We start from the raw sequence: 15245 nt of genomic DNA, 5'->3' as shown, positions 1-15245 counted from the left end.
ATGGAGATTTTCCTTAAGTTAAACAGATGAAGGAAATTGTAGACATTATACATTCACAGGAGGGTGGGGCTTCACTCTGGATCTTTGAACTTTTGACCATAGCTTTAAAAAAAGAAAACTCTAGGTAACCCAGTCCATGACATATTGCTATAAAGCTGTTGATTTAACTTTTTAGGTTCTAGTAAAAGTTGTCTTCCTCAGATATGTAAATGGAGTTGGATTAAACCAGTCACTACACCCCAAAAATGTAAGTTATTTAAATATTTATTGCAGGAATAATGGAGCAGACACAATAAGGTGTGAAGTCTATAGATGCGTCAAAATGTAAATAGGCCTACAACTTATGTCGAGTGACAATGATTCATAATGAAGCTATATATGTCACTGAAGGCTGAAAAATACAAAGTCAGTCTTTAACATACATATTTAAAATGAGTCATTCGACAAAACGCAGTTTATTTCCACCGGAAGTCCTCGTCCCAGTGGCCCCACCCCAATCAGTGCGCCTGTCCCACCTGTCTATAATAGGGGCCGCTGAGGCCAGCATGGCGTCTCGCTCCGCTCCAGACCTCCGCCGACACCCGTTGATAAGTAGCTGCAGTGGCCTGGTACGGGAACTCCGTCTCCGGCTATAACTATGGCCAAGACCAGTTTCTCCGACTCTAAGCCTCTGCTGGACTTACACAAGAAGGTGAGCATTTGTGTGAAGAAAACAAAAAACAATATGGAGCAATGGGTTTGTGGACATAAAGAAAAGGAAACTAGTAGGCTATAAACTTTTCCTGTGTAACTTGTATTTTTCCAGATAAAGTTGACTTTAAATATGAAAATAAAAAATGCTGCAGCTACTTTCTCTTTAACTTCACATGCCTGCTCCAGTTCTGTGCTGCCACCAAAGTAATTGCATTCACCTGCCATGATCCAAGGTGTCAAGTCTCTGATTAGATTGGGCCTTGAGTCTTGATGACCTTAATTTCTAGGCATTACCTACTGCCCCTGATGATATCTGACAGTCATAAAGAGATGGAGCTGCTGCAGCCACCCTATAATCACTATCAAAGTCATTACATGTTTTTGTACATTAAAAAGTGTTTTTTTAAGTGTCCACAATGAGGTCAGTAAAGATCTTGTGCTGTCTTCCAGGCGGACGAGAGGCGAGCCCCATTAAGAACGTGGGCTAATGCCTGTGGGGCAATAGATCGCTGGCAGCCTGTAGAAGTAGAGGAGTCCAGGATGGCGTCTGTCAAAATGGAGCCAGAACGCAGATGGGTACGCCTTCTGCCCGGCTCGTCACCTTCACCCAATACACACCACAATGTCTCTCTGTCTGTGTTTAGTCGTTTCTTGTTTTCTTCTCCCAACATACGAGTCTGACATGATGACTTGGTGACCATTGTAGAAAGAGGAGCTGACAATCTCTTAATAATATGACTGTTAAAACCTACTGCAAGGTCACTTTTGCACTGATGTGTAAGGTGGTGTCTGTTTGCAGGAGAGGAGGTTATCCATGCAAACCAGTGAAGGTATCATCATGGGGTTCCATGAAGACACACGGATGCACTCAGCTGGTAGTGTATATAATCAATACCAATGGGTTTCAAACTGTTTTTTGAAGCATAAATGTGTTGCATGAACTCAAAAACAAAACAGTCAACGCTCAGATAATTGCGTATAACTTTTGTCCTATTTTCATCCTGTGCAGATGGGTGTGTGGAGGAGCCTGTGCTTCTCTACCCTCACGGACTGCGTGGTCTTCAGAGCCTGCAGGCGCTGGTGCCCAGCCTGCTGCGGTGTGAAGTAGAGATCGCCCTGGAGAAACTCAGCCTCGTATGGGACCGGACGTTCGCCTGGGACATGTTCTTAGACATGATGGTGAGTCATTATGAACAGAGCTGCTTCGTTTCAATAAATGTTTTTCTTAAGGAGGTGACATTATCCCTAACATGCTCTTTATACTCTTCACTGATTGTACAAGAGGGGGAGTGTATTAACACACTGTTGTTTGATGTTTTTAATTATTTAATGTGTGCCTCCTGTTCTGTTTTTACCCCGCAGAGGACTCAAACACGGAGCGCTTTACCCAACGCTGACCTGCCCCGGCACTTCACAGATGCCACTCGAGCTGTCCTGGTAGACTGGCTCATTCGAATTCATGTGAGTGTCCTTGTTAATATGGGGCTTTCCTCCCGCCATGAAACAAATTGTGCCTAAACATGCAGTTCATTTAAACTCACATGGGTTCTGATTAGAGAGTTAAACGCTAAGTTTGATGGACTGCCTTCTAGATTGAGGTGTCAACTGAGAACGAGACTTCACTTAAGGAGTAATTTGACTTGAGTCCAACTCTTTCCTCCCTTATCTACAAATATAACTGGGATGCATTTGAGCTCAGGTTACAATAAATCAATGGGTGAACAGATTCTTTCAGACAGTTAAATGAGAACTCTGTAAGTTGAAACTAAAGCCAACAGCCCGTTAGTTTAGCTTATCACGAATGCAGGGAGCAGCTCTAGCTCAAGTGAATATGAACACAATCGGCTCCTTTTAAAGCCCACTTATTAATGCATATCATTTGTTTAATCTTTGCAAAATCACGTGTAAAATTTTAGTTTTTATGGGTTATATGCTTCACCCATCTTGGTCGGGTACAGTGACTTTCAAGCATAACAAGAAAATGGGCTATAATAAGCGTAGTCTTTTTAAAAAAAAATTTATCAGTGGTCTTCATCTTGAATGCCTTGTTTATTTCCTGCCAGGAGATGATGAATTTCCAGGAAGAGACCCTCTATCTGGGCATACACCTCCTCAACTGCTCTTTGCGCCAGCTCAAAGTGACCACTGCCAATCTGCAGCTCCTCGGCATGGTGTGCCTCTTCCTTGCTGCAAAAAAAGAGGAGTGTCTCCTCCCTGAGGTACGCTGGCTGAGTTGACAGTTTTTTTTTTTTTTTAAATAGAAAGTTGACTGAGATATGAGTGATGAATCACCTTTTTTTGAAGTGGAATGTACAAAACTTTTTTTTTTCTTGTAAGAACGATAGAGGAAAACTCCCTGAGACCAAAATGTTATAACTCCTATTAAACCCTATGCAAGTGAAGACGGTGCAGGAGTTTTCCTCTATTGTACTTCGTTGGCCGTTCAGTCCTTTCCCACACTCCTGTCGACCTTGTGATGTGTTTTGGTGTCTTGTAAGAAAAGACAAAATGTTCCTTTATTTGAGCTCTTTGTTCCAGGTGTCTGGACTCTGCTACTTGATGGACCACGCCTACACTAAGCATCAGCTGCTGCGAATGGAGCGTAAAGTTCTCTGTGGGCTGAAGTTTGATTTTTCCTACTGTCCCTCGCTGCATTTCCTTCTCCTCCTTGCCTCCATTGCTCGCTGCAGCGCTAAGGTACCTCTAAGTTTTCCGTTTTTAAAGTGTCAGTGAGGGCTCACGTTTCATTGCACACTGTCATCTGTGCCACTAGGTGGTGTGGATGGCTCGTTATCTGCTGGAGCTGTCACTCTTGGAGGGCCAGTGTGTGGTGTTTCTGCCTGTGCAGCTGGCAGGAGCAACCCTCTGCTTGTCCCGTCAAGTCCTGCAGGAGCCTCCAACACCGGAGGGGGAGGCTGCCTGGTGTCTAGCCTCCAGCATCCACATAGGAAGGTGTGTGTGTATTGACTTGTACGATGCGCTGTCTGTTTCCAACCACGCACTATTGCATGCCACCGAGTCATGTCCTCTATCCACAATGCCCTTTTAACAGCCCTGGCATCATTAGTGTTGTAGTAGCTTCTCTGTGCCCCTAACCTCACAGCTGCAAGGCATTTTACTATCCTGGTGTTTTTATGAGCCTCCATCCATCCTCGCTGTCAGTTTGACATTTGTATACGCTTTGTTGTTTTGCAGCGAGGCCACCCTGCTGAGGATCATGCACATTCTGGCCAATGCTGCATCCACGGCCCACACACAAGAGACCTGTGCTACTTTAATTAAATTCTCCTCCCCAGAGACAATGCATGTGAGCAGACATCCAGGTCTGAAGAACATCTCTGCTCTGCTGCACATGATGTCCCTGAGTAACAGGGACACTTAAAGCTTCAAGGTGGAGATTCTAGGCCAGTATATCTTGACGATTTGACTCCTGGAGAAATGGGTGAGGAAGAAGTGTAAAAGATTTAATGCCAGACGTTGTTTGACAAAGAACTGCGTATTTGGCATGCTTGTGATTTAGCCAGCCTGTTTTATTATCTTATCTTGCAGCCGATTTATAAAATATTTGAATTGTGATATGTCCTTGTCTTGTCGTTTGTGGAGATGATGTGGGCTGTCTATGTAGCTATTTGAGAACTTTTAATGTAAAAATAAAGTGTCTGCTGCAAAATATTGCATTTCAGGAGTTTTCATTTTGCACAACCTTTTTATAAAACTCCCACCGCCTACAACTGTATAGTTTCACATGAGAGCAGATCGCCACTTTATGGCTGCGGTTGTTTGCAATTGCTACTCTATGCACAAACATGCCAACACAGCTGACTGGCTAAAAAGAATTGTTAAAGGAAAAAAAAGTGGGGCGACTGCTACAGCACAACTCAAGCATAAGCACTATTTCTTTAACATGAATGTCAACTGCACCCCAGTTGAAATTCTACACTGCAAAAACTCAAATCTTACCAAGAATGTCTTATTTCTAGTCAAAACAAACCTCATTATAGTTAAAATAAGACTCATCACATAAAAAGTAGCTTGTTTTTAGACACTTTTTACTTCTTTCAAGCATATTTTCACTTGACATAAGTAGAAAAATCTGATAGTGGAGCAAGATTTTCTTTCTTATTAGGCTACAAGCACAAAAATCTTGCTTTCACTGGCACATTTTTCTACTTATTTCAAGTGAAACTTTGTTTGAAACAAGTGAAAATGATCTTAAAAGTTAATTTTTAGGTGATGTATTTTAAGTGGAAAAAATTTGTTTCGACTAGAAATTAGACATTTTGACAAGAAAGAAGACAAATATTCTTGGAAAGATTTTGAGTTTTTGCAGTGTACAGATATTGTATTATTTTAATCCTTTGCAGTAAAATTGAATGAATGTAGGCCGAGTTGTGTGCATGTTTCCACAAGCTGCTGTTTGGAATAAACCCCATCCGTCCCGACCCCAGAAGAACTGGACAGTGCAGATAAAAACCTCAACCAGCTGTGATGGTGTTTCTTATTCTTCTTCCTGAATCTCTCCTTCACTCACTCGCCCCATAAATTTCATCTTAAAATCCCAAACGTGACTTTTCCCCAACAAGCCTCCTTGTTTTCTGCACACTAGGGTCTCTCTCTCCCTTGTGTACCGTCTGCCTGCCGCACGCGCAGTGATCTCTGATTGGCTATCGTAGTGGCCTCGCGGACCAATGGCCGTTACGCGCACGTTCGGATCGTTGTATTGTGTCTGGTGGTGGGTGGTCCAACAGGCGGTCACCGGGGTTCAGATAAGGTAACGGCAGAGCAGAGACCGCCTCCTAGGCTACTTACTTTACAGCCCGGTGTTTAATTGTGTTATTACGGGGGAGCTGCTTTCTTTGTGTCACTATTGTTGCTTAATAACACGCGCTCTAATGATGTAACGTGTCGGTATTGATTTATTACGATTTCCGCCGTGCTCTTAAACGTTTCATCGGAGCGTCAGACGGCGGCGTCAAGCTCGCTTGATGAGTGAGCCACCGGACTTTCAAAATAAAAGTTTGGTAGTTGCTACTGTTGGATAAACGTTTAGGTAAGTACTGTCTGAGGCATGTATAAAGGAAAATATATCCGCATAGAGCTGATAATTACCGGACACGTTGGCGTTATTTTATGAAATTAATGCACTTTGTTTATTATTGTGAGTTTTATGTTGAAAGAAACCGGAAGTACGTTCTCCTCTTCTGGTTGCGCTTGATGGATGGCTGGCAAAAGCTCTGCCCGTCCTCACTGTAGTCTTATCACACTTCATATTGGACAAAGACGAGAATGATTCATTTATTGTACTGTACATTTGTCAGTTAACAACTGCAACATGGTCCTGTTACTCAACGTCAGCGTTGTCTGGCTCCCTTGAACGGAACACAAGCGGAAAAAACGAGCTTTTTTTAATGAGAAGTAATTGATTGCCCGTTTGGAGGTAAGTTTTCCACTGTGGGTTGGAGCGATAATAAATCTTTGGGCACGTCGATAGTGCCACATCTGTATGCTTCCTTCTCGAGCTTTTCCACTCTTTGTATAACTTTTCCCGATTTATATGCATGGTTATCAATGTGCTCGCCACGCATGGTGTCGTTAAACATGAACATGTCGATAACTGTGTGTTTTTGTTATGTTTTTTTTTTTTTTTGGACGTGTTTACCACCGGTGTGCGAGAAAGTGTATAGGCTATGTAAGAGAGGGCAGGTCCCAAAGTTGAGTTACATAACAGGAGGAGGAGGGGGGGGGGGTACGGAAGAGGGGGTGGTGCTGCGGCTTCAGCTGAGAGCGACGTGTGCTGCCTTCACGGAACCACTCCCTTCGCGGAATATTATCACGAAAACTTTCTCACACCTTCTGCTGAGATGAAGTCAATCAACCGTGAAAGCTGAGAAACCAGTGTTCATCAGAGGAAAACCTTAGTGAACTTCTGCAAGGACAGACGTTGTGCAGTCAGTCCCTCGAGGGAAAGCTGTGATTTTAAAGTTGCCTCGACACGACTAGTTACACAGTATCCTAAATATGTTTCCTAAATGTTACAAACTTATAGCCTAATGCTTGAATGAATGAATATGAATTGCAAATCTGCTTTGTCAATATGTATAGATCCCTACAGCAAAGTTATGATTTTGTGCAGGGCTCAATTCCCCCCCTGAAAAACTCCCACTGCTACTTGTTCTTCCTTTTGATTTATATCATAAAATGCAGTAATGTCATTCAACCCCTCACAGGCAGGGCCACATTTTATGGAAATGCAAAAGTACTAGCTACTATGATTGTCTGACAAATTGTGTGCATTATTTCGCCATTTTAGGAACTGCAGTGCAGTAGTTTAGTGTCCATTAATTTAAAATCTTGTGTGACAAGTATTAATGTTATTATGCATCAGCTAAAACATTTTTATAATTTTTGTTGTTCATAATATTCTAAACAACATGATCAGGTATTTTTCAGTTGGCATTAGCAGGCAAAATGAGAGGACATATGTGGGTGATTCTTAGACTACGGGCACTTTTATGTTCTTTGGTCATATTTAAAAAAATACACATCATATTGTATAAATTCCACTTTCTTTGTCAAACTAACAATAAAACCACCTTAGAAAAAATGTACCACCTTTCTATTATAATTTTTTCATACTTTTCAACATTCTTACAAGTGTCAAAATCACTGTTTTACCCTTGTCGCGCACCCAGACTTTTAAACTTCAACAATGAAAATAATGTTTAAAAATGTGATTTATTTGAAAACTACTAATGTGCCTGAATTAAGTATCAGTAAAATAACTAAAACACATTATAGTGTTTAATGTAAGACAGCCATCAATATTATTTTTTATCCAAAATATAGCTGTCGCACAGTATCATGGTCATTTCCACCACAGCACTGTAATGTCCCCTTAAAAAAATTCTCTGAGAGATTGTATGGATGGTTTCTATGGCAATGTACACTGACATCAGAGCACATGTTGGACATGGAGGGAATTTTCAATTTCATCAACAACTATTGAAGAAAAATTAAGATAAATGTTGCTCGATCAGTATATATATTTATTGCACGTCATTTCCAAACATGTTATACCTTCATAGGTGTTTTTTTTAAGTTTTTTTTTTTTAGTTGAGTAAGTGTATTTTGCATACATGAAATCCTAAGTATCAATTCAAAGCTAATCAGTTAAGCTAGTCTGCATTTTTTCACAAAATACTGTAGAAATGTCATTTCCACCACCATCATTTCCACCACATTATCCTCTGTGGTGGAAAAGAAAGTAGTGTGGTGGAAATGACATTTATGCTTAAAGTCCAAGTGATATGGATTGTGAGAGTAGTTATTTTTTAATATTACATATTAAATTAACATTAATCAACATTAATAATATAATCATATGTTATATTCCATTTATTTATATATTTTTAAGATGCCACGTAAGACAGCAGCAGAAAGGTCACAGGCCTATAAGGACTAAATACATTTTTGTCATCTATTATTTGATGGAACTTAGATATTGGCTTTTAGACTACACTACAACCAGGGATGGTTTTGTTTAATGACAGTTTAAGAAATGTTCAAATAAATGTCTACTGTTTCTATACATTCACATTAATTTGTTGTCATTTCCACAACACCCTGTCATTTCCACCACCAAAGACATTTTAAAAAATTATTGTAAAAGTTCTCAACACACATAAAAGAAATCTCCACAATTTAAAAGGTCATGATCCACTTTACATAATAATTCAAGTTATTTATTTTCTAAAAAGCCCCTACCCAAGCAATATTAAATTCCAGATGTAGCAGGTGTACAATTCAGCAGTTGGTCCTTAAGAGATTGAATTTATTTAATTCATAAATGTATGATTATTGTGTATTATGGAAAAAATGGTAAAACATAGTTACAAAAAGGGTCTCAGATAGTTTTAGAGTGGTATAAGTTATTTATAATTGAATAACAGTTGTATATTGAGATGTGGTGGAAATGACATTTGTTCATCGCAGATCAGAAAAAATGTACAAAATTAACAATTTGCCTTGTAATCTAAGTTTGTCCTCTTACAGATCTTAAAACTAGACAAACTATTTTAACTTATGAGACTGTGTTAGGTCAGTTTTGAATAACTTTTTTTTTTTCAAGTTCACATGGCTAAAAGTGCACCTAGTTGAAGAATCGCCCATGTACAGTCGTATTTTAGCTGCTGCCGCTTAAAGATTATTTGTTGTCGTGCAGGTGCTTGTGAGTCAGTAAATTAGTATTAAACCCCAGCAGTAATTTAGACAAGCTGCCTCTATCTAAACATGAATTCACAACCCCCCCCACACACACACACACACATGTCTCTCCCTGTTAATTTGAATTACAGCATTTTGTTTGGTTTACCAACACAGTTACAGGCTCAGTTTTCTCTGTGAGGTGTTATTAGAGACCGTGCTCATGCTGTCATTGTGTTTAAGTTGCCACGGTTACAACCCCTGAAGACACGAAACGCTCACATCCATCAATATGTGCCACCATGGATTCATGTGGAGAAAAACACTGGAAAAGCTATTAAAATGGTGTTAAGTTGTTGTGCAATAGATGGCACAAACTGATTAGGAAAGAATCCAGGCAACATGATACTTATATAGGAAGTATGTAGCATTAACCTGTTTGTGTGAATGTTGTTGCTAAAAATGGCTGTGGTTAATGTTGTCATCTGAGACATTTAAATTATGTTGTACTATAATAATAATAATAAACAGTACGAGTAAGTTTAAGAACAATATGTAGAAATGTATGTTTTCAAATGTCGATCTTATTACACATACTACTAGCCTAATTATTTTGCATCTAACAGTAACATTTTCTATACTTATGTCCATAAGTTATACTTTTATGTCGGTGTTTTGCAGCATGTAGATAAATATCATGTGTTTTCCAACTAGGGTCCAGTATGCCTAAGGAGCAGCCTTGTTTGAGCGAGCACAGTCCTTGTGCACTGTCGAGCAAGAATGCCAAAGACAAGAGCAACAGCACGACTCTGCTGGCGATGCGTGACACTAAAGACGCAGATGAGTCCAGCGGACGGGGGTCCCGCTGCAGCTCAGAAAAAGACTCTGGCTACTCTGGTGGGTTGAAAGTAAATGTGACATAAATATAACTTGATGATGATAAATGTTGTTGTTGTTTTTTTAACATTTTTGTTTTCAGTGTTTTTAATATGAGCCTGTCAAAGAAGACTTTCTTCACTTGTGACAGACAATAAAGCTTCTGTCTATCTATCTATCTATCTATCTATGAATCAACCAATCTCTACAGCTACCTACAATAATACACTCCCACAAACATCGGTACAAGACAAGTCAGTGCAGGCAGTAATGAAATAGAATATGCTGCATATGACAAACAGTGTTATGTATTAAATGACAGGGCGTATGCATGGTTTTGAAATTAAACAATGACAAAAAGATCACTGCTGATTTTCAGGTTTTATGTGCATACAAACAAAATATCAGATTACCGTATGTGTGTAGGAACAGTATCAGTACCCCCCAACACCTCAAATTTAACACTTGAATGAACTTTTTCTATCAAATTATTGACAGCCAGTGACTGACTGTATAAAGTCTGTCGTGCATAAACAGAGGATGAGGTTTGATCTGGTGTTGGTTGCTGTGCTTGTTTGACCTCGAAAACGGCTCCGTTTCGTATCGTTCCGTCATTATCTCATAGCGTGGTGATTGTGCAGCTCACAACTTGTCTACAAAAGCGCTGTGGAGTTTTGGGATTTTGTATTTGATGAGTTTGATGAGGGAAACCAAGAAATTCCCTTAGCCTCCATAGCGTAGCTCTGAGCAGCCTGCTGCTGCGCTCCGCCGTACTGAAAATAGCTTACACCTACAATTAAAGGTAACGAACCTACTGCTATGACTATAGCAATTATGGCAATGGGCCAATTTGCCAAAATGTTGAACTATCCCTTTAAAGACCAGTTTCTCTCCTAAAACTGTAGCAAAAAGAGAGTCAGCACTTCAACCTCATAGCCACCATTTAATTTCAAATCCAAATTGCCAAAACATGAAAACTGCTTCTTTGATAATACTAATTCCTAAAGCAACAACATTGTGAAACTTGACTCTGATAAGAGGCAATCTAATCCAAGCCTTGGTGTTTGGTAATCCTGTTGAATGGCTGATGCAGTGGTAATAAATGGTAGGAATGAGGGTGTGATAACATTTGTGATAGACGTCGTCTTGCCACGTTATTGTACAATCTATGTATGCATCAATTCAGTCCAAAATAAGAAAGAACAATGGGAAACATTAGTGTCACATATTATGTAATTCCATACTATAGTTCACATTACTTATGCTAGTACAAGCAGTGCTGTGTTGAAACAGGTAATTTACAGTACTGTATGTTGCTATGACAGCACTCAGGTGGTTGTGTCCAATCCGACAGTGCCTTCTGGTGGCCATAGAGGTTAACAGCAGAGTCAACACGGGGCATTTTGAGAAATTGCATGACCACAAAGCAGGTTTCCAACTTGCAACAGTCACTGCACATTGCACACACAGTGGATACAGCCAGAATTGAAGGTTATGGGTCAAAGGGAATTAGCAGCAGGTTATGTAATGGGCACATGACAGCATTAATTAAGACATTGTTGATGGTCATCTGTAAGTACATGAAAAACCTGTTTCCTCAGGTATGTAGGTCAAGGTGTATGCCAGCATGTTTTTGTCTCTTCATTCCCTGTTTATGCACATAAAGTAAATGTTGGTTCATGCAACAGTTCAACTATCCTTCTATCAGTCAGTATTTCTCAGTTCTCACTCGTCTGTCTCCCGTGCAGATGGCTCAGACTGGCAGCAGACGGATGTGGAGGATCAACAAAGCAACAAGAGCCAGTCCAGAGGCAGCGGGTGTGCGCAAACCCCCACACAGCAGCCAGGTAAAAATCAAGAAGTCGGCCAAGGAAATCCTGGGAATCCTACAAAGATGGCAGCAGGCCGTGACCTCACACCCATCTACATAATCAAGAACATGGTGCTGAAGCAGGTAAGGCAGGTGAAGACACGCTATTAGATTGGAAGCAAAAGTAAGAATTTGGATGTTAAAGGGATAGTTCAACATTTTGGCAAATTGGCCCATTGCCATAATCCCTATAGTTTTAGGAGTAGGTTCGTTACCTTTAATTGTCGGTGCAAGCTATTTTTTAGAACGGCAGAGCAGAGCCGTGAGCTGCTCAGAGCTACGCTACGGAGGCGCTCTGGTGGACAAGTTGTGACCTGCACATTCACCACTCTATGAGATAATAACGGAACTTTACGAGACAGAGTTGTTTTAGAGGTAAATGCAGAGACTGCTTGCTGAAAAACTGTCCCCAACGGGAACGCGCATCAGCGGTTTTGCATGAATATACCTCGAAAATAACTCTGTCTCGTAACGTTCTGTTATTATCTCATAACGTGGTGAATGTGCAGGTCACAACTTGTCCACCCGAGCGTTTGGAGTTGTTGGATTGTGTATTTGATGAGTTTGATGAGGGAAACCAAGAAATCCCATTAGCTGCCGTAGCGTAGCTCTGAGCAGCTTGCGGCTCTGCTCCGCTGTTCTAAAAATAGCTTGCACCGACAATTAAAGGTAACGAACCTACTGCTATGACTATAGGGATTATGGCAATGGGCCAATTTGCCAAAATGTTGAACTATCCCGATAAGGACTGATACTGTAAGGATTTATTGTCTTCTTATGTCTTTATAATGTACTCGTACACCTCTTTAAAATATAGTATTTCCCTCTGGGTCCTTGTTTTCTCCTTGTCTCGTACTTGCTTCCCCCTTCCTACCTTTTCCATCAGCCGGACACGATCCAAAAAACAGGTCAGCTGCGCTGGGAGACCAGCAGCTCTGGTGTTCCTCGTGTGATTCTCTGCCAGCAGCCCAGCTTGTTGCCATCTTCCCTGCAGCTACGCAAGCCCTCGTCCCGGTCCAGCGTCACGGGAAAGAAAACAAAAGGCCCGCTGGTTTTCAACTACCCCCGCATTGCACCACACCCCAGCAAGAAGCCACCCGATAAATCCTCGTCAAACGTGGATTCACAGAATCTGAGTAAGAGGGTGTGTACAGAGCACAAGAGTGATCACACACCTGAGAACAGGAGTCCACCTCAGCAACTCCTTAATAAGCAGCCAAAATTAGCAGTCTCAGCCTCTGGGCAGACGTGTTCCTCTTCACCCAGAGATAGTCCGTCCTCCTCCAGCTCCCCCTCTGTGTCATCGAGCCAGAGCTCCCCATCTGTATCCACTGTCCTCACCGCCACCTCCTCCTCCTCCGTCACAGCCAGGGGACCCAACAAAAACACCACCACTACCAGTGCTCGCCACCGCCGTTTCCTCAACACAGTAGAAATCCTCCAACAGTCAGGACTGTTGGACATAACGCTGCGCACCAAGGAGCTGCTGCAACAAAGCAACGCCACAGAGCGGGACATAGCCCAGCTGCGCCAGCACACAGAACTACTGTGCGAGGCTGCCCGCAACCCCAACTGCAGCTTTAACGGTATCACGGCCTGGGAGTGTCTACACAGAGCCATGGCCGAGTCCAGCAACTACCCCGACCTCAAACTCCTGCAGAATTTACAAATCCCACTGTCCCACCCGGATTCTGCTGGTCAACCGGAGAGCGTCGGCGCAGGTGACACCACCAGGCCCGGAGCTGCTGGGAACTCAAACGTGCCACCGTCCGGCCTTCTCCGCACCCTGCTGGATCCAAACCAGAACCAGCGGTCTCAGTCAGAGCAGAGCAGGAGGCTCAAGGCCGGCGAGAAAACCTCAGACAAAGTCACCTTTATGCCTCCTGACAGTTCTACTGGTTAGCACAATCTGCCGCGCCTTCAGAGGGAGAGCCAGTACTCAGGGCAGCCAGCGGAGCACCAGTCACCGTGTTTGGAGAATATTATGTGTTTTTTTTATGTTTTATTATCTTGTTATTTGCAGCTATTTCTTCTACAGGGGCTGCACAAAGTATCTCTGCAGGTCAGTCTTGCAGTCTTGTCTCCCTTCACCAGAATGAAATGTTTGACATCTGAAGGCAGATCCTTATAATTAATGTACTTAAGTGCAATTTATTCCCAAGACACCTTCTATCACCACTGCAGACTTCATCAACCCACACACAGGGGAACACTCCTGCATGTGAACCACTTAAAGGATTATGTGAGAATCAAATGTGAATCCCCAGGAGGAAGAGGATATTGGCTCACACACACACAAGTGGTACTTAATGCGATTACGACAACGTGAGTGTGTACTATCAGTTCATTTGATTGTTTTTTCTGTCACGCTAGACTAACTTTATTCAGGGAAAAAAAAGAATACATCTAGATAAGTGTTGAAAAAATGGTTTCTTCTCATTTATTTTACCTGAGAGAGAGAGAAAGTATGCTGTCACCAAGAATGGTGCCTTCAAAACAATACAGCTGAACACAAAGGCTCTCAGAAAATGGCACTTAAAAGAAGTACTTAAGACACTGCTGGGAGCTAAAGCTGCAGAGAAAATCCCCCTGCAACACCACAGGCTGCACTACACTGGACTGTTGCAAGGATGTGCAACAAAGCCTTAAAAACTCTTTTTGATGTCTTTTTTCCCCCCCTTTTGCTTTATCAGGGCACATCATCATTACCACATGTTATTATAATCATTTACTTCAGTGAAGTCTTTGTTAATTTTATATGTATGTAACACATGTGAAAATGGAAGCAATTCAACACAGCACCTCTGAGATGATCAGTAAAACAATTTTTGCTCTCACGCAGCAGCTCTTGTCCATTTTCACTGTGATGTTGTGTTTTCTTGCACCAAGCCACTGAGTTGTGGGTGTCATCATGTGGTCATTTGTTTTCTTCACAGGCAGAACAGGGTTTGCAATGTGAGCGTGTGAGAATTGTTCATGTGAAAAAGTATGTCGTCCATGTGACTTTATATGTGCGGCACGTGTATGATTTTTTTCCTTTTGTTTTGTTTTGTTGCGCTTGTGCATCTGACAGACAGCGCCGCCAGCAGGGCACCTTTATGAGATTTTAAGTGGTTTATACTGTGTATTTTTCATAATTTGAAGGTATTTAAATAAAGTGATACATGAAAAGATTTTTTGTTTGTTTTTTTGCCATAAAAGCAACCCTCAAGACCCAAGCGTCTTTATTCTTAAAATGTTTGTTTTTTTAGTCAGGATTTATCGAACATTTTGTTTTTGTAATACTGACTTAGCCACTAGAGGCTTAAGTGCTCCACCAGCCAGTGGCTGAAATTGCACTAATATGATTATATTGATGGTTGTAGGTGTTTTAAATCTCGTCATGCACTACTGTTCCTTTCTTTTCCAAATAATGTAGGTCAATCATAAACCTTCCAGGAAGTCAGGTGAGAAAGTATAAGGAGGACCAACAAAGTCCACATGTGTAATAAGCTGTGGAGATGGAGAAATGGATCACATGTTGGACTTTCACCTCTGTGGCTGTGGTTTGGATTTTCTTTTTTTTTTTCTTCTTCATATTTATTCTAAACTAATGAGTTGGCTT

The 15245-nt window shown here is 41.4% G+C and overlaps 2 protein-coding genes across 4 annotated transcripts; both read left to right on the top strand.

Moving 5' to 3' along the window:
• Positions 1–637: 637 nt before the first annotated feature.
• ccnp (cyclin P) lies at positions 638–4075 on the top strand (the record flags this gene model as incomplete). Its single annotated transcript, XM_083985614.1, has 9 exons — positions 638–691; positions 1144–1269; positions 1493–1568; positions 1703–1872; positions 2056–2154; positions 2757–2912; positions 3232–3390; positions 3467–3645; positions 3889–4075. The coding sequence occupies 9 exons, from the start codon at positions 638–640 to the stop codon at positions 4073–4075; spliced, it is 1206 nt and encodes a 401-aa protein (XP_083841740.1).
• Positions 4076–5454: 1379 nt separating this feature from the next.
• Positions 5455–14814, top strand: LOC310995798 (CLOCK-interacting pacemaker-like). 3 transcript variants are annotated; one of them, XM_083984932.1, is made up of 4 exons: positions 5455–5743; positions 9610–9792; positions 11520–11734; positions 12528–14814. In XM_083984932.1, the coding sequence occupies exons 2-4, from the start codon at positions 9618–9620 to the stop codon at positions 13542–13544; spliced, it is 1407 nt and encodes a 468-aa protein (XP_083841058.1). In that variant the 5' UTR covers positions 5455–5743; positions 9610–9617; the 3' UTR covers positions 13545–14814. The 3 variants fall into 3 exon arrangements, with proteins under 3 accessions (XP_083841058.1, XP_083841059.1, XP_083841057.1); XM_083984933.1 differs by having other exon boundaries at positions 5455–6130; positions 11520–11725; XM_083984931.1 differs by having other exon boundaries at positions 5455–6130.
• The last annotated feature ends 431 nt before the right edge of the window (positions 14815–15245 follow it).

Source organism: Trachurus trachurus (genome assembly GCF_905171665.1).
Source record: "Trachurus trachurus genome assembly, chromosome: 13".
In the NCBI taxonomy this organism is placed as follows: Eukaryota; Metazoa; Chordata; class Actinopteri; order Carangiformes; family Carangidae; genus Trachurus; species Trachurus trachurus.
This window is presented reverse-complemented; position numbering and strand designations above follow the sequence as displayed.

What these genes read in the sequence shown, in the direction of transcription:
- LOC310995798 (XM_083984932.1), top strand. Translation starts at nt 9,618, where the DNA reads ATGCCTAAGGAGCAGCCTTGTTTGAGCGAGCACAGTCCTTGTGCACTG. An exon ending in AAAAGACTCTGGCTACTCTG is followed by an intron (nt 9,793 to 11,519) that starts GTGGGTTGAAAG and finishes TCTCCCGTGCAG; the next exon opens with ATGGCTCAGACTGGCAGCAG. An exon ending in TGCTGAAGCAGGTAAGGCAG is followed by an intron (nt 11,735 to 12,527) that starts GTGAAGACACGC and finishes CTTTTCCATCAG; the next exon opens with CCGGACACGATCCAAAAAAC.